The sequence below is a fragment of the Hippoglossus hippoglossus genome, chromosome 8 (genome assembly GCF_009819705.1).
Source record: "Hippoglossus hippoglossus isolate fHipHip1 chromosome 8, fHipHip1.pri, whole genome shotgun sequence".
NCBI classification, from domain to species: domain Eukaryota; kingdom Metazoa; phylum Chordata; class Actinopteri; order Pleuronectiformes; family Pleuronectidae; genus Hippoglossus; species Hippoglossus hippoglossus.
In genome coordinates, this window is record NC_047158.1 from 10880643 (window position 1) to 10903462 (window position 22820).

The following is a 22820-nucleotide window of genomic DNA, read 5'->3' on the forward strand; positions in this document are numbered from 1 at the left end:
GAATGAGCACACTTAATCTGCAGTGAGATGAAGGTCTAGCCACCAGAAATACTGTGTGTGCAAATGGAGATATTGACAATACAGATATTTTAAGTATAAGATGATAGAAAAATGGAGGTGAGAGAAACAGAATAAGGTAACAAACGTAACCAGCCACTGCCACTGAATGTGCTCCTCTGCCTAGTCAGTGCTGTGCAGGGGATGGTGAGTATTGTCCACAATGTCCAGCAGTTTGTTTAGGCTCCTTATATCTGCCACTGATACGAGGGATTCCAGCTCCGAGCCCACCACAGAGCCAGCTCTCCTCACCAGTCTGTCCAGCCTGGTAGCATCTCTCTGCTTCATGCTGCCTCCCTAGCACACAGCAGCATAAAAAAGAGCCCTCGCAACAACTGACTGCAAAACATCAGCTGCAATTTCCTGCAGGTGTTAAAGGACCCCAGCCTCCTCAGGAAATAGAGCTGGCTCTGCCCCTTTCTGTGGAGGGTGTCTTGTGTTTGCTTACCAGTTCAGTCAATAATCCAGCTGCAGTCCGAGGTATGTGTAGGTCCTGACCGATTCAACATCAGCCCCCTCGATGGAAACTGGCTGCAGATGTGGCCTGGTCCTCCGGAAGCATCCATTCCTTTGGTGTTGGAGGTGTTCAGCTGTAGATGGTACGACCTCCTCCAGAATCCTGTACGTCCCTGATACAACCCACGATCGCAGTGACTCAGAGTGGTGTTTGAACTCAGAGGTGAAATGTACATAACTTCATCAGGCTTATTAAATATGATGAATATTTGGTATCAAAATTAAACAAGAACAATGTTGGTGTCAATAATAAATAAAATCAAATAGACATTTTGAAAATGGCCTGTTTAACATGTGCCTTAACTTGTTGAGTCTATTCTCTGCAGCTTTTTATCCTTTTCATCCTAGTGGACCTCAAGCAATTTGAAATCTAAAAGAGTCCAAAGTGTTAAGACTCATAAGGCCTTTCCTTACATGACTGTGGGGCCCTTCTCATACAGCACATCCCCACAGTATGAATCAGATGCTAAAATCAAACCAATGTATTCAGGCAGGAGAAGGTTTTGAATTCCTGCACTCTGTATATGAGGTTTATCAAAACAAACAAAAACCGATTCGACAGATACGTCATGGACTACAAAGTCCATGACGTATCTGTTTATATGACACCTTAATATCTGTTAAGGTATCAAATTCAAGATATGAAACAACAAGTTTACTATAACCAAACAGAAAAAGAGTCAAGGACACATCACACACAAATGAGACTTACAATTAAACATTCATAGAACCGATAGATTGGTGTTTCTAATTACAGCTGCATCCAACAAGTACTTTTATAACTGAATGTTTTCCTTAATAATGACATTTTTTGGTAAAAGAAAAAAAAAGTAGAACAAAAATATACAGTGTCCAGTGGTTTTACAAGTTTTTACCGATTAACCAAGATAATTACTTTACAATCAAAACAAAGAATAGTTGCAAACCCTTAATTGCATTCTCTTAAACAGTTTTAATTGTGTACTTTTCCTCTGCACTTTTCTGCTGTTATGTTTTAATCTCAGTTTTGTAAATGTATGTTTTATTTGTACTTGTATTAACATTGTCTGATCGTTTTTCTTATTTATGTATATATAAAGCATGTATTATTATTATAATTAGTCATATGAAATTGATATCAGTATCAGTGTTAATAGATGCTTGGCATTTTACCGATTTGACAAAAATATCGGTTACAGTCTTTTTATATTCTCAGTTTTAGCATTTCAGTAGAAGCCTGTATGAACCTCCATTTAACTCCTCACCAGATGGTGGCAGTAAAACTCCATGCCGCTGTTTGTCAACCATTACTGGCGTTTACCAGAAGCGAAGAAGCAGAACAACACAAGCGAAGAAGAAACTGAAACGAGGGCTGGCCTGAATTGTTTTGAACAGGTTCTGGCACATTTTCCTGCTTAATATCATTTCATTCACGTTGTTTGTTTCATATTTACCCTTGTTACGTCTCAGAGTTTGACACGAAATGTTTAAACGTGTTACACCGTGATAAAGGCTGCGATCGCTCTGCATGCGCTGTTGTATGCTAACATTTTAGCAACATAGCAAAGTCACTGTTTACCGCGCATATTCACGACGTTAGAAGAAACGTGTGTGGAAACTTTACAGATAAACCTGCGCACTGACGCTGCAGCTCACGCTACGGTACACTATAAGAGTAAAGAAGTCGTTGTCCTGTCTCCTGTAGCATCATGCCGAAGAGGAAAGTTCGGTTTGAGGACGGGGACGGAGAGTTGGAGCTGGAGGAAGATCTCCCAAACAAAAAGGTAACTGCCTCCCGATCAGGTTATTGATCAGAGAGGAGACGCAACTGTGGTGGTGTTGTGTTTTAATGTGTTTTAAATGTCAAGCAGAATCAACTAACATCTTTATATCCTGCAAATTATTTCACCTAATTCTGTTAGTCTATAGGAAAGTTAAGCTACGTTATTGAGTTTGATCTTTATATCTGATTAGTTAACTAACAATTTAATATGACTGTTAAATGCTGTAGGGAAGTTCACACACAAGAAACATTGTATAGCCCCATACTTTTGTCAGCTATAAGTCCAGAACGCACCTTAATCCAAAGAGAAATCCTAAATGAACTGCCTCTGTGAACCTAAGAATATACTTCTGAAGATTGGTTACACAACAGTGTATGTAAAATCATGATTTGAAGAAAGATTAGGTCATTAGGTAAACGCATCACATCATATCCATTATCTAACTGTTAACAATGTGCACTACTCGCATGCCTTGTAGAAATCACAAAGGTTTTGCCACACCGTCGCAATCCATGACATTAACTTTGACTAATTCCTTTTGAAATGGTCTGTCGAGAGTATCCAGACTAAACCAGCCAATGTATTGATGTGTTTAACCTAATTTAAAACACAACATTCTATAATATTCATTTTACTGTTTTTAATCCAAAGAATCTAAATCAATCCCACCATATCCTTAAGGTTTCAATAGAACTGTTCTATTGCTTCCAGAAATGCTGACTGGTGCCTTACTAAGTTTAAAGATAACTTTCCTTTGAGAAACCTCCTGAGTGTGCAGAGCCAAACCACTGCCTCACAAGTGATGTCCACCCCTGTCTCGATACCAGCTCCACATCTGCTCCACAAGGGTTTTTCAAATATGTCACGCATGAAAGAGACCCTGTGATAGAGACACGTGATATTATCTGGCCTAATGGCACAGCTATCTAGAAGGCTATCATTCTGTTGGTTTGTGATTGTCACATTGATCCACGTGATCTCTTCAAATCAGTCAAGATTTAAAAAATCGTCAGATTGTTACATGTAATATTTGTTTTCTTTCTTTTCCTGTTGAAAAAGAGTTGTGAGGTCGTCACTGGACCAGGCTCCAGATTCAAGGGTAAACATTCCCTTGACAGCGATGAAGAGGATGAAGGCGAAGTCAAAAACAGCAGCAAATATGACATTCTGGCCAGCGATGATGTGGATGGTATGTCCTGTTAATTATTCCCGGCTGTAACTATAAAGCGACGTATGGAGAGTTGGTGTCATTCACCTTAATTATCTTTGTTTTCAGGGCAAGAGGGAGCAACCATTGACTTTGACGAGGGTGTTTCTATCACACCTTTCAACCTGGATGAGGAGATGCAGGAAGGACACTTTGACTCAGAGGGAAACTATTTCGTCAAAAAGGAGGAACAGATTAGAGACAACTGGCTTGACAACATTGACTGGGTAATGACATTTTTGGGCACGATATCATTATGTTTGAAAACTTTCCAAGCAATGTGCAATAATATCTGTTACCTTCTCCAGGTGAGAATAAAAGAACAACCTTTCAAGCAAAAGAAGAAAGGTCTTGCAGCCAAACGCAAACGCAGAGTTGGTGACGAGGATGAGGCAGAGGAAGAGAAAAAGAGAGAGGAGCAGCAAGCTGACAAAAAAAATGAGGAAGATGATGAGGAGGAGGAGATGGAGCCAGCTGAGGACCCCCTGGCATCCTACACTCAGCAGCAGCTCACAGAAGCTGTGCTCGAACTGGTGCAACCCGGGGAGACAGTTGCCACGGCGCTCCGTCGGTTAGGAGGCCTTAAAGGACGGAAGAGGGGAAAGCTGAGAGAAGAGAGCGAACCCACAGAGGACACTAAAAGGGATGCAGAAAAGCTTGATAGGCTCACAGCATTAGCCGACAGACTGGTGGGATCTGGGATGTTTGAAATCTATCAGCAAACATATGAAAAACTGGCCTATTTGATGAAACGCATGGTTGGTAAGAAACCAGCCGTGGGGCAGAAATCCAGCGGCGATGGTGAAGAAGAAGACGAACTTGACATGTTTGCAGATAAATTTGACGAGTCACTTGACAGCAAATCAGGGGACAAAGAGGAGGAAGAAAACAGAACAGGTAACACAGTGTTAATTGAGTAGGATTATCTTCGCTGCTGTGAATACGCTTGTTTTGTTTAATTACATTTTGTCCTCCTTCAGTGACTGATGAAGTGATGTGGGAGTACAAATGGGAGAATAAGGATGATTCAGAAGTCTATGGCCCCTTCACCAGTCAGCAGATGCAGGTATTTTCTTACACTGACACTACAATTGTTTTCTTGAGTTTGTAGAGGATACGAAGAAAGAAAAAACTCTTGTGTATCTTTCCTTTGTGAAAAAAGTGATTTATATTATTTTACTGTCACAATCAAAAAGCAAAGTCAAGGGCCAAAAGTCATAAGGATAAAAACACTTTTAATATATATATATATTTTTTTTATTATGCTTTTAGTATATATTTAGACAACACATTGGACCATTGTTGGTTAAGCAAGTGGTACAATTTATGGGAGCAAACTTAAAAGTGATTTCCATCAGTGTCAGGGAAATGGCTGTTAGTAGCTGTCCAGGGAATAAGATGACAAAGGTATTGGACTAATCAAGTACAAATGTATTGGTCTCAGTCCAGTTGACTTGGTCCGAATCTTAGCCTGATGGTTATGAATACCAAACCAAGAATTTGCTTGTGGGACAATATTGTTCAACAACAGCACAGTTAAAATAGATGCAAATTCAATACGTGCACCTATATTGTTTGCATATACTTGATTGGGGCACTTGTTGAACTTGAGCACATTGTTTCCTCAAAACGAAATATGTTTGTTGGAATTCATTTGCAGTATTCTACTTGGCTTGGCCTTTTATCTCAATCAAACATATACTACAAAGGAAGAAAGGGAGGTTAGAAAACAGTGGATTGTAATTCTGTAAAGAGTTCAGATCAAAAAAACAGGAAAAAGGTGAAATCTTAAAAAGCTTAATTATTTGATTTAATTAAGGGATATAGATCTGTGGTAAAGTATACTTAAGAACATGCAAAACCCTTTTGAGCTTCAATTTACGTAGGTATTTAAACTAATGTACCTTCAAACATATGAGTAAATCCCATTATGTGAGATTACTAGATTATTGGGTTGCACTCGACCTTTAACCTCAATCTGACTAGGAGGGTTTTAATCTTCTTCTTGTCTGTTTTGTAGGGTTGGGTGGATGAAGGCTATTTCAGCAGCGGCGTTTACTGTAGGAAGATCGAGCAGGAGGGATCTCAGTGGTACAACTCCAAGAGACTGGACTTTGAGCTCTATACATGATTCACGATTCACCATCAAATGGGCACAACCGTGACCATTGAGTCGGCGTTCATGTTTCGCCGAATTCTCCTTCTTTGATCTTTCATCCAGGGCTGTGGTGTCAGATGTGTCCTTTTAACTGGAGCCACTTTATGTCGTTTTTAAATAAATGATTCCTGTATGTGGTGTTGCTATCTGCCATTCAGTTTCTTTCCTTTAATTTATACGTCCATTCCACCAAGACGTCACATTCTCAGTGATATTTGAAAGATTTTGTTATAATTATTTTGCATTTATGATTGGGTGCTTACCCTGGTATAAGGAAAATATGCTACTACTGTATACAAACCTGCCAATTCAGCTACTTTCTATTTGTGATACCTCAATGAATGAATGTTTTCAGCAGAGTAAAATTCTCAACTCTTCAGATACCACTTAGTTATTAGATTATAACTTCTTTGCCTGTAGACACTGATACATCAGTATTTCAGTAAGATGCTGAATACTGACAGTACAGTTCAGAGTAAAACAACTGTCAGATCTAAAGAAAATCACCAATTGATTAGTTGATTGAAAATAAATTAATTGATGATGATTGAGTAATTTGCTTATGTCATTTTTAAGAGAAATGCCTCCCAGAAAATATCTCACATGCGTATCTTAAATGTAAATATTTAGTGGCTTCTGGACTTTCTGTGACAGTAAGCTCAACATTTTTAGTTTTTGACTGATAATCAGACATCAAAACTGATCACGTAATTATTCTCCCACTCCTGTCTGAAATTGTATAGACTGAACATATTTTTTACTAGAGAAAAGAATACTCAGACATATGGATAATGATTATATATGATGGTTGCAGCCTCACAGCACTGATGGAATAATTCTACCTCGCTGTAGGTTACTTGACATACATACATACAAAAATTATGCTATGTAATAAAAAAAATTGCAAGATGCAACAGATGGAGGATCATAGTTGATATTTTATTGTACAAATGTTAAACTCTGTCTGATGATCAACCTGGGGTGTGGGGGGCTCCTGGGGGTCCGGGGCCCCTGAGGAGTCCAGCCTGGAGTCTTGACTCGTTCATTTCACTCACTTGATCAAATGTAGGTCTTTTAAAAGAATGGGTCAGCCGGGGACATAATAGAAGACATTTCTTACCAGCTTCTATGTCTCCGTGCTCCTATTGGCTGGCCTCCGCCTACGACGCCTCGATGTCCTCTCTGATTGGTCACATTTCCGCCGGCGGAAAGCGGACTCGCGTTGTGATTGGCTGCTGCATGTGAGCGGTCCTTGGATTCGCAAAACGGATTCATCAGAGTCGCTGCAGGGCGCCGACCGACATGTCTTGTTTACGGTGAGAATCGACCCCGCGGTCCAGCTCAGCGGCCCCGGTGAGTTGTTCACTATGAGTCGCATTTAAAAGACGTGCGTGATTTAGACACGGGCTGTGATTAGACTCGCTTTCTGCTGAAATGCGTTTGAACGCTGGGAGGAATGACAGCTCCCGGCTACGGCTACTACCTGGCTCTGAGAGTGTACGTACAGGGACGGTGAATATCGACGTTAGCCAAACCATGCGATGTTGACGGGGCGTCACAGTGAAGCTCTGCTAGCTAAACAAAATAAAAGGCTCATGCTATTTCTTTTACTGAATCCTCTGTGCAGCTAACAGTAACATGTCATATTGCTAACGTGCTCTCTCATTTCTAAAACTTTGAATGTGAAACGGTGTCTATTCCAGCAAGTAGACCCCGCTCCGCATGGGTCAAACCGCCACATCTTTTGAAAACAGCCACCGACATGATTGGGATGAGCTTGAAGCAGATGTGTGTGGCTAATGTGACACAACACATCAGCTTAGCGAGCAAAGCTAATAGATGGAGCTAACTTTTCTCAAGTGAACCGAGGCTGAAGACAATGACTGAGTCGTTGCTTAAATCCAAGACATGCGTCTCATGCTGTTGCCTCCTGAGCTAATTGTTGTCCTGATATTGATTATAAATATTTCAGTCTAAACCGTAGATTGTGATTAGAAAATAATCTCTGATTCGCGTAAATGTTATTAAATCGGTGTCATAACAATTCAGAAAATGACTGAGAAATAATAATAACATATAACAACCTTTTATTAACTTTATGAATCACATTCATCCTCATTAAATGAAATGTGCATGTGTCTAAATCAATTTGATTTAAATTCCCCAAGAATGGTCCCATAAATAGCCTTTATCAGTTGTGTTGTCCACTAAATGTTTATTTTATTCTTACTTCTCTATGTTAGCGTCTCTAACATGTAGGGTTGAAAATGATATTGTTAACTATCACAATGTGATTTTCATCAGTATCAATATAACAAAGATTTAATATATACTGATATGTTGCTTATGCATTGTGTAGCACAGTGAGGATGTAAACTCATTACTAATCCTCAGATTTGTAAATTGTTTTGCTGTTATCAAGTGTTTGTCAGAAAGAAGAGTTTAAAACCACGACCTTCACTCAGGAGCAAAAATCACTCTTTAAATTTGAAGGAATAATGGCACATTATTGTGATAATGATCGATATTGACTGATTTGTGAATTTGTTTATATCATTTTTGGACATATGTCCCCAACCTTGTCACATAACTTTACATTACCTGGTATGTCTGCGTTTAGTTTTTTATTTCCAGCCTCTCAATTTTGAATCAAGATTTTTACATCAATGAAAAATATTCATGAGTTGTAGCCCTGGTTATTTTACATGTGAATGTTGAAAATAAACCATAAAGAAATCCTGTTTTATTCTTCATTTTAGAATAAACATCCATCCCAAAGGCCATAAAAGTAAGTAAAGCCTAATTTTTAAGACCTATTTTGAAGTGTGTTTATATTGATATGATACCCTGCACGTTTTTTTTCCATTGTTGTTATTCGCAGGGAAAACTGGAGAAAGAGAGAGGGCGAGGGCACGGGAATGTTGACTTATCCCTCTGACTTGCTCCCTCAGATAGTTTGTCCAATGGATGAAGATGCCATTCCCCCAAACCCTTTCTGTAGTGCACCTCCCCACAGTGAACCTCCACCACCTCTCCTCCCCCTTTCCTCCGTCACTCCCAGGTATAGTTGTCCCGGCACCTTCCGCTTTCTTTTGCTGTCGGTGTATTTCTTTTCCCCTTCTTGCTTTTTGGCACTTATTTAATTTATGGACGCATGTGGTTAGGACTTGAAAACACCTGTGAGTAGGACACATAATGGAACGTTTGCAGTACAAATATTTGGCGACACGCACACTCGTACGTTTTCATTCAAATAACGCATCATCTTTGCTACAGATACGCCGGGTGTCCACACTACTACAGAGCTTTAGAGTCGCTAAAACAGAGAAGTTTGGAAATACTGCTGGACCCATTTTAGTTTGAAAACTCAGGGGCTGCATTTTAGTCTGGAGGAAATTACAACCACTTGCTGATTGGTTCTTTTTGGTCAAGATGTAGCCTTTACTGAATCATAAGGCTCCTATCACATGACACACTGGTGTAGACAAATACAGTTTAAGTTTGAAAATGCTGGTTTCAAACGAAAATGTTGTCTGGATGTAGCTTTATAAAATATATTTCATCATAAAAGCGTTTTTTGTCTGCTGTTTTCCTTTCTAGTATGCTGCTATGCATGGTGCAGATTTAGATGTCAGCAAAACTGTGTTCTTGGAATGTGAGATGATTATATTGCAAAAGATAGATATATTGCCTCAGTATATTTTGTCTGTAGCTTTGATATTGAAAAATGTTTTTTTTTCTGTTACTGATGCATCGTGCGCTTACTGCACTGCCTTTTTTCTCTTCACTGTATATGAAACAAGAAATGCTCCATGTTGGCTAAATCATTTTCAAAAATCCCTTCAGCTGCACGAATGATGGAATATCTGGACACAGGAGGAGTGGTCATATTCAAGGGATTGGAGCTGAAACACCTAAAAAGCAGAGCACAGCAGATGGTGGAGCGACTCCGCCAACATCTAGACAGAGTCCGTCCCCCAGCAAGAGACAAAGAGAGAGTGAAAGCATGGTAAAGGTTTAACTTATAACAAATAGATTTTTTTTAGACTTTCTTGAGTAATGAATAGTCACTGCTCATGCTTTGCCTGTGCATCTCTCTGATTTGCAGGTGCAAGTGTCCCAGTCCACGCAGCTGATAGTGGAAAGCACAGAAAACAAGGTCAGTTTTATCATTCCCTGCTCTCACTCGACCCTTGCTGTATTTCTCAATCTCCTGCTTACTGTCTATTAGCATACAATTGATGGAGTTTTTTCTGGTGTTATAAAGCTGACAGTGTCTAATCTGTTTGTGCAGCAGCTTTACCATAGGCCTGTGTATGGCAACACTGGAGACCAGTACAGTGAGCAGGGTGTGAGGGTTAATTGAGTGATTTTAATCCTCCTTCACGGTCTGCTGCATCTGACACAGACAAGCAATCGAGTATCTTAATGTGACCCACTAACGCACAGACTGTAGATCTTACAGAAAGTATCTTCATTGTCTCCTCGGTCCTTGTCGGACAAAACAATAGCTATAATAGTTTTATGTACCAGAACCTACACAAATGACTAAATGAGTAAATTGGCTGAAATGAGCAGGAAACTGAGTGCCACTCATCTGAACGGAGGTTTCTCTAAAACTTGGAAAATATCGAAAAATCGATGGAGTAAAAGTGTAATTTGCTAGAAGGCAAAAACGGAAAGTCAGAGGCCTTTGAACAAATTCACAGTAATCATGAATGTGTGCTGCTTTCTTACATTTTTATGAACAAGGTTTGGAAAATGAGTATATAATGCTTGTTCATAGACAACTGCATTTTAGTGTTTTGTTGTAGGTTGGATCAGCAGCTCAAATGGTAACGATGTCTTTACCAAACACAGCTGAAGTTTCTTTAACAACAACTGAAATGTTTGTGTTTATTTTGCAGGATGGATTTGATTCTACTCTTGCAGCAGAGCACCAAAACTCGTAAGTGTGTGACGGCAAATCTTTTACTTATGTGGAGAAACTGCTCACTATTATGTTTATTTAAAAGGTCTAGATATGTATTTGTTTGATTTCGTAATAATGGTGAATGAGGAACTATGGTTGAACGGCTTCCATGACAAAACAAAGTAAACGTATTCATATTTTTAAGGTTTTCATGAACAGGGAACTTGTGAATAGGATGCCAGATTCCCACTCTTGTATTGCACAGTACATCAATGCTTTTCATTAGGGAAGCACTGATCTGAGACTGTTATTGGATATTGGTCCGATACTGACTCAAATAGCTGGATTGGGCATCATTGACAATGGGGCTGATCAATTCAACTCAGATCTACAGCGCGTGCGTAATACGTCATGCCTCATACGTGCACTGATAGCCCTCCACTCAGAAGTGTTCACAAGCAGCACTCCAATCTGAGACATCGACACAGGGAGCAGAAGAAAATGTTCAATGTGCTGATCTGTCACTGACTCACGTCGTCCTTCAAACTTGGAGATTAAATGTCAGATGACGACTCCTCGTAGTGTAAGACTAGTTTTGTGCCAACATTCATCAGACTCAACAATGGTTTATCTATTAATTTCATCACTAGTTATTGTTTATTTATTTAACAGTTGTGATATTATGATTATAAGCTGCACTCACTACTGTTTATGTTGTATGTGGTTTGCTGTGTGTTGTATGTTGTTCAGATATGTGTTTAATATGCACTGATGCATAAACACAAATGAAGTTGCTAACGGATAAATATAGTGATTTGAATTAAATTGAATTCAAACCCACTGCAACATGTGTAACTTTCACTAATCTTAACCTTAACTATAAACTCAATTCTATTGAATTCAACTACTTTCAGATTGTGGGTAAACAAAAACATAGGGTGTTACTTTGTCTTCATCAGTGTCCACTTTAATAGTAGGACAACTGAACACTGACCACAAACGTCTTGATCATGTTTAATATCACATGCAAGGTGAACCATATAATATTGTTCCGGATCTTATGTAAGGAGCAGAGTACATTACAGGTCATATTGTATCTACTCTATTTTCCATTAAATTAATTACACCAATTCTCTCAATAAACCGGAGAACAAATAAGTTACTGTACAAAATAAATCTCATCTCAACAATATGGAAGGAGGTATTTCATGCTTGCTCCTAGTCTTTTCCAAACAGTCAGATGCACCTTAATAATTAAAACTGGTATATTATCAGTTATCTGTCACGGCACATATATTAATATGCGTATCAGATCTGTGACATTTGTAATTGTTTCTATTTGATATAATGACAATATTCTTCCCCTTCTCCTTTTTCATTCTAGACAAAAGGACCAGATAAGCTCCTCGAATGAACCAAAAGTCTCTGCTGCAGAAAACGTAGTCGAGCAGGCGGCTGACAACACCACACAGAATCTTGATGCCTCTAAATCTGACATCGGTTTATGCCGGGGCTTGGCTGTTGAACACACTGTTGAAGATGCCTCTGCCCCAAAGGGATGGGTCATCGGGCCGTTGTTTCAGTCACTCAAGTCGAAGATGGCCAGTTTCACAGAGATCGTCATGAGTCCTGTTAAACTCTTCAGGGCTAATAGTCCCCCACTGTCCATGGACCACGGACCAGATGGAACATCCGATGCTGAGCTGAGCAACATGTTTCAGCCAATAGGACAAAGTGAGACTGGGAATCAGGAGGCTGAAGTTTATCAACAGCGGCTTAGTGAGGAAGAAGGTGCACAAAATGCGACAACCAGCGCCCTTGAATATTCAAGAAAACTAGCCTTTGACATCAACAACTCTGAAGAGGCAGATGAATGTGCAATAACTCTTACAGAAAAAAACTTGCCTGATTCTGTGCCTTTGAAAGACATTCCCGGACCCTGCAGCGTCTCTAAACAAGTTTCAGAATCTGTTGGGTCAGTCGTCCGGTCATCCACACTGTCGCAGGCCTCCCTCACTTTAAGTGCCTCGCATGAATCCAGTTTGAAGACGTCCGGCGTAGTGGAGGAGCAAGAGAAGCAGGCTGTCCGTCCAAAACCACTGCCCACAAAACGCACAGGAAATAGATCTGAATCGAAGAAAGTGATCTCCAAGCCTTTTATATGGGAAGTCAACAAAGAACAGAACCCAGATGTCAGTGATGAGCATTTTTCTCAAAGGAGTTCGGTCCAATCAAACAAAGCCGACTTTACTCAGTTGTCATCTTCTTCCGTCTGTCAGCTTGACACGGACGGTCTTCAGCCTGATGACAATATCATGAACATTGAAAGTTGCAGCTCGGAGAGAGAAAGCCTCTTGAATAACTTAAATGACAGTGCTACTGGAAGGACACTGAAATCCACGTTAGAAACTCGGCAGCTGGAAAATCTGATAAACCCTGACACTGATTCAGCTGCAGGTGTTAGGCGGTCAAAGAGGGGACTGAAACTTTTTCAAGAAACGGTGAAGAGGAAAAAACTGAGAGATTATACATGTTCAGAGGATATAAAAAGCCAAGAGTCATTAAAGGTGGCTGCAGAGAGTGGAATATTAAGAGGGCTCAGACCACCAAGGAAGGAAGTTGTGTTAATGAATACCACTGTAGACGGGGAAGAAACACTGAAGCCTCTTAGAAAAAGACAGGCTGCATCAACAAGAGCAAATAGGAAAGGAAAGGTTGGACAAGAAATGCTTCCTGCGATAAATGAAGCCATGTCTAACACACAGACTGAAAATTCCCCTGATGCTATGTTGGTTTGCTCACTGGATAAAAGCAGTGGTGTGTCAGAGAATCACCAAAAAGGTGGAAGCAGCAAGACAAAGCCTAGTTCATGCAAAAGACTTAAAACAAGGTCAGGTTTTGGTAAACCTGACGTGAACATTGACAGTATGGATCTGGAAACCACCGTGGCAATCACCTCTACCAGACAAGTGCAGCCGGAGCCACTTTCCAACGTTTTCATCCATCCTGATAAAAAGCAGCTTCAAAGCATGAGTAAGTGCAGGAACACAACCAAGAAACCACTAAAACGTAAATCGCCAATCCAGGCAAGTTCAACGACAGAATCAGACAGCACTTTGGTCTCTAACTTGTCAATACAATCAGCGTTGCCCTTTGAACTCACACCCACAGATTCTAAAACCTCTCCGCCCACTAAGAGGGAGGAGAACTTGAAAACAGGACCGAACCGTCAGAGTAAAAGACCCAAAAAGGGTTTTAGAGGTGCTGTTAAATCTTCTGAGTCAAGTGAGACCCAGGAGTCAAAGCAATGTATCGATGACCTTCATTTGATAACCAAAGACTGCCAGTGTAAAGACGGCAGATGTAAAAGCACAATGGACCCAGTGTATTTTGAAATGACACCTTTTGAAAGTAATCACGAACCTGATTCCTCCCCAGCTCAGTCTCATTTAGGTTGTTTTGTACAATTAAATAATGAAATTAAGCATTTAATAGACAACAGTGCAAAGAGTCCTTTTCCTGTGGCTGATGAGGTTTTGCTCTCTGACACCGAAGCCAGTAATCACTGCTATGTCTCAAGATTAAGGTCGAGTACAAGAAGAGTTAACATTCAGCCAAGGAGAGCAGATAACCAGAGGAGAAGGTGCAGAGTTTTGCGAAGTAGGACACATAAAGGTGAAGAGATGACTAACTCGATCACGATGGAGGATACAGATCTGGTCACAGGGGGTACTCGCTCGTCAGAAGTCGACTTCACAAGGGGCCTGTTGCGCAGCTACTCGTGCCCAGAGATCCTCTCCCTCCACCCCTTTGACACGCCCTGGACGACTTCTGTGCATTATCCACATCAAAGCAGGACTCGCTCGTCCAATCAGCACCACTCTTCCCATACCCCTCCCGTCCCTCACGCCAACAAGTTCCTTCGACGAGCTCGCCGACACACAGTCTGCAGCATAGAGGTGGAGAGGGAGATCGCTCCCTTGTGTCTTCGAAAGGAAGTGTACCCATCCAGAAGGTCTGCCCCGTATGATGGCGTCAACCCCTTTCATAGTGCCACACATTCTCCCAGCACATCCCTCTCTGCTCTTGCGTCTTGTTTCCTCTCAAGTCCACTGGCTTTCCTTTCGAGGAAGGTTTGCAGCAGAGGAGCTGCTGCCAGCCCCAGCACTTCCTGTCACATTTCCTCTCCCATCTCCTCTTTGCTGACGTCCCCAGTGAGCTCCTTCACAAGGCACCTTCCAGGATTCCTTCAAAGAAGCGACTCCTCTCTTGCTAACTTGGATTCTTGTATCAGGTAACATACTTTTTAAAATCTCTAAAAACAAGATATTTTATGATCCTGCAAATTATTTTCAGGTGCACTCAAATTGTTTGGTTTTATTTGTAGTGGAAATCCTCTGGAGTGTGAGACTGAGAGGAGACAACAGAGTGAGGAGGAGGAGGACGATGGTGAAGACACAAGTTCATCCAGTCACGAGTATGAAGATGTTGGGTTAAGAGAGGAAAAGGCTTTGTCTGATTCTGAGATCAAGGTACTTATTTACATTAGTGAATGGAATTCTCACACGACTGGTGTGCCAACAACTGTGTGTTATTTTGTATTGAATCCCTGTGGATTTCTTTACTCATCGGTCTGTAAACTTGCACGTTTGTTTGCAGATTTAAGAACTTGTTGATTGGTAGTTTGAGACAAATATTCTTCCCACTGGTTGTTCTTTAACATCAACCAACCAGATTAATGTAAAATCATGAACTAAATTGTATAACTTGAATTGTACTAAGTCAAAACAACATTTTGTAAAAATATATATAAGATGAGGTTGGATGAAATATCAGTAATCTTGATTAGTTATTGATTGGAGATAAGAGAAATGAATCACAGCTTAATATTATTGAATTGTCATTGGATATTGAGGTCTGAGTCCAGATTTACGACAGTGGTTCATTAAGAGAAAACATTATATTATGTTGCTGGTGAACAACAGTTTGTAAGTAAGAGGCTTCTGTGAAGGCTTCTATCGTACATTTTATTTTTTCCACTGTTTAACTGTAGATGTCAAACTTGTTTCACAGTAAATCTGTCAACAAGGATATTTTTTATTTTATTCTATACTTCTTAACTCTGTTCATTTATCGTATATCACAGGTGGTTCAAAAGCACGAAGAACGAGGGAAGGTTTCATCCATCAGAATTCGGAAAACTTTACCCAAACCTCAGAACAACCTGACACCCATGGGCCTACCCAAACCCATCAGGTATGTACTCCATATTTGTGCACCAACCTCATTCTTCAACTGTAGGACAATGTGTGACAAAGAAATAACTAAATTACAAGTTCCACTCAGAAACTTTTTCTGAGTGAAACATCGGTAAGTCATCATCATCATCATCCTACATCATTTTTTAAATCTGTGTATTCCCACCTTTCCTCTACTTATATTTTCATTTGTTCCAGTAAAGATCTCTCTGCTAATACTCATTTCAGTTGCTCTAAATCTGTTTGTGTTTCCTTTATTGAGCCACTTAAATCCACTGCTTACAAAAGGGTCGACATGCTCATTGTCAAGTCAACAAATAAAGTAGATGTCAGTTTCTGTTTAACACCTCCCTGCCCCATAAGTGCAAGGAGCAAGTTCAGATACAGATAAATCTGTAAACAAGCTAACATGACAAATTCTGGAGAAGTAAGGTAAATTATCAGAACTCGCATGTAATAAACTTCACAGGAAATCTTAGGCAATGTTTACCTAGCTGTTTTACTTATAAACAAACACTAGGTCCTACTCAAAATGTGCACTGGTTAATATGTTTTTTAAAGATGCAGTCAAATGTTGTTAACATTTGTTATTTGTATGAATTTAGCCTGAGATGGTCACACAGGAGTCTCTCCTCTGCTTCATATTGGCAAATTAACACATGAAAGTAGGGCACATCCTAATGGGTCGCTCTCTGACCTACCCTTTAAAGTGAATGTCAGTGTCAATACATGTCGGTTTTCCATTGAATACTTTCTGATCAATAGACTGATAGATTTCCATGTTCATTCTCCTACAGGCTGAAAAAGAAAGAATTCAGCTTGGAAGAAATTTACACCAATAAGAATTTCAGCAAACCCCCCGAAAGGTAAGCTTAGCATTAGACAAGTGCAGGTTGAATGATGCACATAGATGACACATACTGCTTTTTTAAAGGTCAAGTCTTTAACCAAAATATATGCAGTTGAAATGCAGCTTCTCCATCATTTCCCTTTTAAAATGTTGGACAGTAAAACTTTATCTATGCTGTGTTTTCTACACATAAAGTTGAATCTTAAAAAGACACAACCATTATTTGCCTTTACAATAATGAGTCAGACCTTTAGTCTGTTTAAATGATTGAATTAAAACTTAATTAAACAAAATGCATATGTATGACATTGTACACAAAGGGTCTGGGTGCAGCCTTACTGTATACCAGTTTAAAATAACAATAAATGACCTTTATCCATACTAGTAGCCCCAAATTAAAATGAATGGATGAATTAAAGACAAATGGTCTAATTCTATACAGTTATTTCAAATTGATTTATTCTGGGAAGAATGCAAGTCTGTGCAGTTACACACATTCACAGCTGGGGGACATTATGTGTACAACCAGTCTGACCTGCTGAGCAGCTGTGCTAAACAACAGCACCTCAGTGATGGTATCGAGGGAGGGGCAAGTACCCAAGTACCCAGATTTTTTGGGTCACAACCCTGCACCTCTCGTGTTCAGGTCTGTTTATTCTAATCTTTATCCAGGTTCACAGTTGTTGCATCGTATGTAAGAAGGCAACATACTTTTTTGTGATAGACTAACAGGAATTAAGGAATCTCTGCAGTATTATTTGGGACACAGCTACAGTTTCACTGTCCTCAGACTGACTAAATGTCATTCATCCATCATTATTAGTCATTTGTGTCCCTTAACCCGGTGGACTGACTCACTGACTGGAATATGTCCCACGTCTTTCAGCCGGCTGGAGACCATATTCGAGGTACCTCTCAATCGCCAGAATGGCTCCGAGTCCTGGTTTGGCCAGAGACGTTTCAAACGCTTTTTAGAGTTCCTGGAGGTCGGCGAAGCCAGAAAACCAAAGAGGCCGCTAGTTGGTGTCGGAAAGGCCACAAGTTCATCTTCCAGGACGAGACGAGGGAGCTTCACAAAAGACGAACCCTCCCTCAGTGTGCAGGACGTGGACTCACTACTCTGTGCCAAGCTGGATCAGCTGAATTTGTGGTTGATACATGATGATGAGAGAGAGACAGCTGACTGAATACCTTTTTTAAATGGCGATACATCTTTTAAAAAGTCACAGCAGTGCTGTTCACAAGACTTTTTCTAATGTATTTTCAACATGGAGATTCCCATGTGAGTCTTTCAGCACAATCAGTGTTTTAAATGTTGTGGTTACATGTTACTACTGAAGAATGGCATTTTTCATTCTTTAGGATGTAGCCTGCAATTTGAAGAACAATCCGTTATAGCACCATAAATGTATTTCATCCCAAAGGTTATTAATATACTGGTTAAAAGCATTTTACAATAAGTCGCTTTTATCATCATAATAGTAATCAAACTCCTGCCGTCCATTTTCCCAGTCCGCCACTTTACCTCCGCGATATTCTCGATGTAATCACTTGTACGGTATCACAGCATTTTTTCTCAGACTTTCTCCCAGAGCTTCGCAAATCTGCACAACCTCCCTCCCGCATCACATTTCTGTAACGCTGTCTGGTTCAAAGGAAGCAGTGTGTGAAAGAAGTGGTGTTGCAGCATAGTTGTAAGTTATTTATAAAGGCAGCTATTTTTTTTAATTAAATGCTGAATATAACTTTGAAACATGCCAGCAAGAGATTTGTTTTTAACCAATTTTACAACTACGTTTCTGTACAGTCTGAATACAAATTGATAAAATCGTTTTATTCTGCTCAGGGCAGACCCTGTTTAATTATACAATTATTTGTGTTTGTAAATTTATGGCTGAAGAGATTTTTGTTGTATAAAATGTAACATGGAAACAAATCAGGCCCCCAGAGAAGATTTATAGTCGAGAGTGGAAGTGTCCAGATTCCACTGCTGATAGTCTTTTTATTACCTGTGATTCTCTCTGGATTGTTTTCTGGTGTCTATATTTGTATTGCAAATGCAACTTCTTGACAAATTGCCTATATGTTTAATTTTCTTCTGCCAAATTAAAATGAAGTTGCCTTAACTGTAAGTTTAAATAGATGTTTTGTAGGCATATGTTCTTGTAAATGTGGCTGTTTTTTCGGAGGGCACGTCAAGGTGTTTCAAGCAAATCAAGAGCACTTACGTTTGTCATTTTTATTACAAAATTGTCTCTGTTACATGTTTGTATATGGTACAGCATATTGATACATTCAATATTAATAAAGTTAATACGCTTACAATGCAATAATGCCAAGATTAGGTTGGTGCAACAAGAGCAGGGTCTCCTCTTATGTTCTGACGAAGCACTGCCATGATCTCTGCCTTCTAGAACAGACCCCAAAAAATATTAAGGATTGGGTCGTTAGTGAGGAATTGTAATGTTTGATATACTGTATGTATCAAGTTGTTTCATGTCTCAAACTATCAGCAATGTTGAATTTTCTATTGTCATTTAGAGTGGTCCATATATATTAAATAAATATTACAGCGTGTAAGAAAAGACGGTTTTTAACACTATTTTCTTGTGTGGTTTCCTTGTGTAAAATATGAGGATGTTTAAGAGGAAGCAGTGAGACGGAAACTGGGACAACAACAAGAAAAGCTACAGCAGTGGTTATTTTTGTGTTACATGTAAATACCAGTTTCTTCACGTCTTCTTGTAATATAGCATGAGCACCTCTGTACAGTCCACTGTCTCTGTAATCCTCCATAGTCAGAAAGAGCCACGCCGTCGTTTGGCGTCCATCCAAAGTCGATCAGTCTTTCAGAGTGAAAAGATATGAGATCAGCGCCATCAGCATGGGGATTATGGCCAAACAGCAAATCAACACTACGATGGATATGATGCCGTATTTTCTCGCCTGTCGTGAATACTTCGCGGATCTCACTGAATCCTCTGTTTTCTCAGCCTGTAGAAGTAAAGACAAAAATTCCAAATCAAGTTCTGTAGTTTTGTGAACATAATTGGATCTGTCCTGTTGACATTAGTTTCTACTTATACTCGCACAGACCCCCACTGCTGTATATGTTGAAAATATGTGTTCCCCTTTTTAAATATGATTTATTTTCGCTTCTGATCTCATGACAACCCAACATAAGGAAAACTCTGAAAATCGTTCCTCTAACAAACATGTGGCCTACATCTTTAATTTAGTCTAAAAAAACATTGAATTATGAATTCCTTATTTGACACCAGCAGTTTTATATGTAAAGGATATGCAGGGACAAATGCATAACCATATTCATGTGTCAAAAATCAATACAGAGCAGATATTGGTCAGACAACGATTCCCTATCATGATCTCATACAAGTGATGTCATCAAGAAGTAAAATAAAGTCATGCACACTGTAGTTCAAAGATGCACTTTCAAGGTATCTCTGCATTATATAAGACTAGACATACAATATACTATCGACCTCAAATATATAGAAATATGTATCATATAACACCATGATAAAATATGGAAAGTATGTCATATAGCGTAGAAATACATTGATAACATTATAGACACGACCTACAGATTATTTATATCGACCAATCATTTCACGTCCTATGGTCTGAATTATTTTAATTTAGCCAAGAAGGAAACTTTAAGTGCTGCTCTGCCTCTCAGACGCTCCCCCACCACAACTTCATCAATTTATATCTCAGAAGTGTCTTACTAAGAGTATAAGCAAAGTATTTACTTTGGCAAAACAAATGTTTACAACCTGGTAGATTTCCTTTATCTTAACTTATTTGAAAAGGTGGTCCTCAGAATGTTTCTAACAATCAGAGGTGGGCCTTAAGTTACAAGAGGTTGAGGACCCCTGGTATAATATATACAGTATAAATTAGCATTGTCTGATTGGGGCATGTACAGCATGCACAGGGTCTGCATCGCCCCCTGATGCTTTTCATTAAACTCGTCGAACTCTGGATGCTGGAGCCTTTTTCAGCTGAACGGAGGAAGTGACTTTGACCTCTGCAGACACTGTGTGCAGGAGGAAGTAAAAACCCTTCGAGTCCACATGAGGGCATAAAAGACGTAAACTACATCCAGAGAACATTGAATTCACCAACAGAGAGTGCATGAGCTGTTTCTGCAGAGGTAGTGAGAGCGAGCCTGGCCGCATGACATTAACTGACTACATTTCTAACTGTCCTTTTCACAACAGGAGGAATGTGCAGCTTTAGACTTTAGACACTTTGACTGACAGAGGGAGAGAGGGAAAGAAGAGTGAGACAACAAAGCACCTTGACTGAATATATCAAAGCTTTGATCCCGATGCAGGAGATCCCACAGATGATGCTGCAGATGGCCAGTTTCCTGTTGTACCTGTCCTCCCGGCAGGACGCGGCGTCTCCTTCACTGCTACTCATCTCTAACATAACATCAGCCGAACCTGGCGTGGTGTTCAGTGGGTCCTCAGACATTTTCACAGACGTCTGAGGTGATTTGTTCAACTCTGAAAAACATAACCGCATGTTTATAAAGGTTCACCTGAGTGATACCACAATTCCTAAAATCGCCTTGTATGAGTTTGTAAAGGCACAGAACAGTTTTGATTCTTCTGCATCGCTGCTCTATGTTTTAACTTCTCAAATAACTTAAGATAAGTTTCACCATTTATCTGAGGACAAGCCGGGCTTAGGTAAGTGTTTATTTAATTACAGGTAAAAATGTATCTAGCGTTCCACGTATTTTCAGAACAATGCACATGACCTCACGTGTATTATGACTCACCGGCCTCATGGATCGTGTTTGATCTATTTATATTGCTGCTTACATTCTGAAATTAGTGACCACCGGTTTAACTTTAATTTAGTTTTGACTGTACATAAAGTAACAAAACTCCCACACAGAGTTATCACCTATCTGAGCCCCAACAAGGCACACAGGGAGTATGGGTAATTTTTAAGGGGTTAAAAATGATCTCTTATCTTGCTCCTGTGAAAACTTTTATTACCATTTTCTGGCTGCTGCTTGGTTTTGTTTTTAAAACAGACTGATGAAAAAAGTTTTCCCAAACAACTCATGTGCTATGTTTTACTTTTGTTTTCAGCTTATGACATTTGATTTGAGTTTCACCTTCCATTTGATTTCACTTCACCGAATGAAACAGTTTCAAACAAGTCTAAACACATCCTCTAGGAATAATCAGAATAACAGTTTCTGTGGAAGGGGTGTGTGTTACCGACATGAAGCAGAAAGTACCCTGAACATCCAGAGTTTAAAGCGTCCCCTGTTAACCACAAAAAACAACAATAAACAGCCTGAAAACCTTGTGTCTTCGCACTTTGAATGTACTGAAACCTCCCGTCTAATTGAAAAGCTGTCATTGAGAAATTAAAACATTAAATTCTAATTAAACTTATCTCTGTTTTGATCAGACCACACTGGCATACTTGTAGTGTTTGTCACAGAGTGAACCACAGCGTGTTACACACAGCTGTGAATCATCTGTGTTGAGAAACTTCTGGTTTGTGTCTTCACAAACCAGAAAAACTGAAGTTTCTGTTCTTTAAACGTACACAACTCAAAAGCTTCACACATCAACCACTCAAAAGCTGGTTCTCTGAGACAAAAATGATTTAACAAAGACAACCTGACCAGTTGTTTAAACGCTATTAAACATCATTCATAGCCCACATTTAAACATTTAAATACAAACCTGATCCAGTTTAAAAGGCACCGCTCTGAACCCGCTCCTCAGTCTCAGTCCACAAGCGTATCCTTGGTTTATCCAGTGTTTTACTCAGGATGATGTTTAAGCCTTAATAATATAGTTGGCAGGTGCCTCGTCCTCTTGTCCCTGGTTTAAGGTCACACCTGCCACATGAGGGTTTTCTTTTCTTTCCTTCTTTAAAAAGTTTCAGTTAAGAATCCCACATGTGCTCATCCAAACATTCTCCTGTCCCTGTAGTAGGAGTGAAAAGCCGACCTGTCCCTCTACCATACAAGTTGTTGAATGACAGGATTGAGAGCTGGGGCGTGAAACTGTGTGAAACCTCCACGCCTATTTTACTGTT

At 39.8% G+C, this 22820-nt stretch overlaps 2 protein-coding genes across 3 annotated transcripts; both read left to right on the forward strand.

Moving 5' to 3' along the window:
- Window positions 1–1842: 1842 nt before the first annotated feature.
- cd2bp2 (CD2 (cytoplasmic tail) binding protein 2) lies at window positions 1843–18038 on the forward strand. 2 transcript variants are annotated; one of them, XM_034594216.1, is made up of 9 exons: window positions 1843–1947; window positions 2258–2336; window positions 3396–3525; window positions 3613–3770; window positions 3852–4440; window positions 4524–4609; window positions 5564–5713; window positions 16112–16116; window positions 18026–18038. In XM_034594216.1, exons 2-7 carry the CDS (start codon window positions 2262–2264, stop codon window positions 5672–5674), a joined length of 1149 nt encoding a protein of 382 aa, XP_034450107.1. In that variant the 5' UTR covers window positions 1843–1947; window positions 2258–2261; the 3' UTR covers window positions 5675–5713; window positions 16112–16116; window positions 18026–18038. The 2 variants fall into 2 exon arrangements, with proteins under 2 accessions (XP_034450107.1, XP_034450106.1); XM_034594215.1 differs by lacking the exons at window positions 16112–16116; window positions 18026–18038 and having other exon boundaries at window positions 5564–5852.
- prr14 (proline rich 14) lies at window positions 6950–19304 on the forward strand. Its single transcript, XM_034594199.1, has 11 exons — window positions 6950–7054; window positions 8461–8488; window positions 8653–8762; window positions 9548–9710; window positions 9810–9860; window positions 10609–10649; window positions 11998–14907; window positions 15001–15145; window positions 15760–15869; window positions 16669–16737; window positions 17608–19304. The coding sequence occupies exons 3-11, from the start codon at window positions 8665–8667 to the stop codon at window positions 17906–17908; spliced, it is 3888 nt and encodes a 1295-aa protein (XP_034450090.1). The 5' UTR covers window positions 6950–7054; window positions 8461–8488; window positions 8653–8664; the 3' UTR covers window positions 17909–19304.
- The last annotated feature ends 3516 nt before the right edge of the window (window positions 19305–22820 follow it).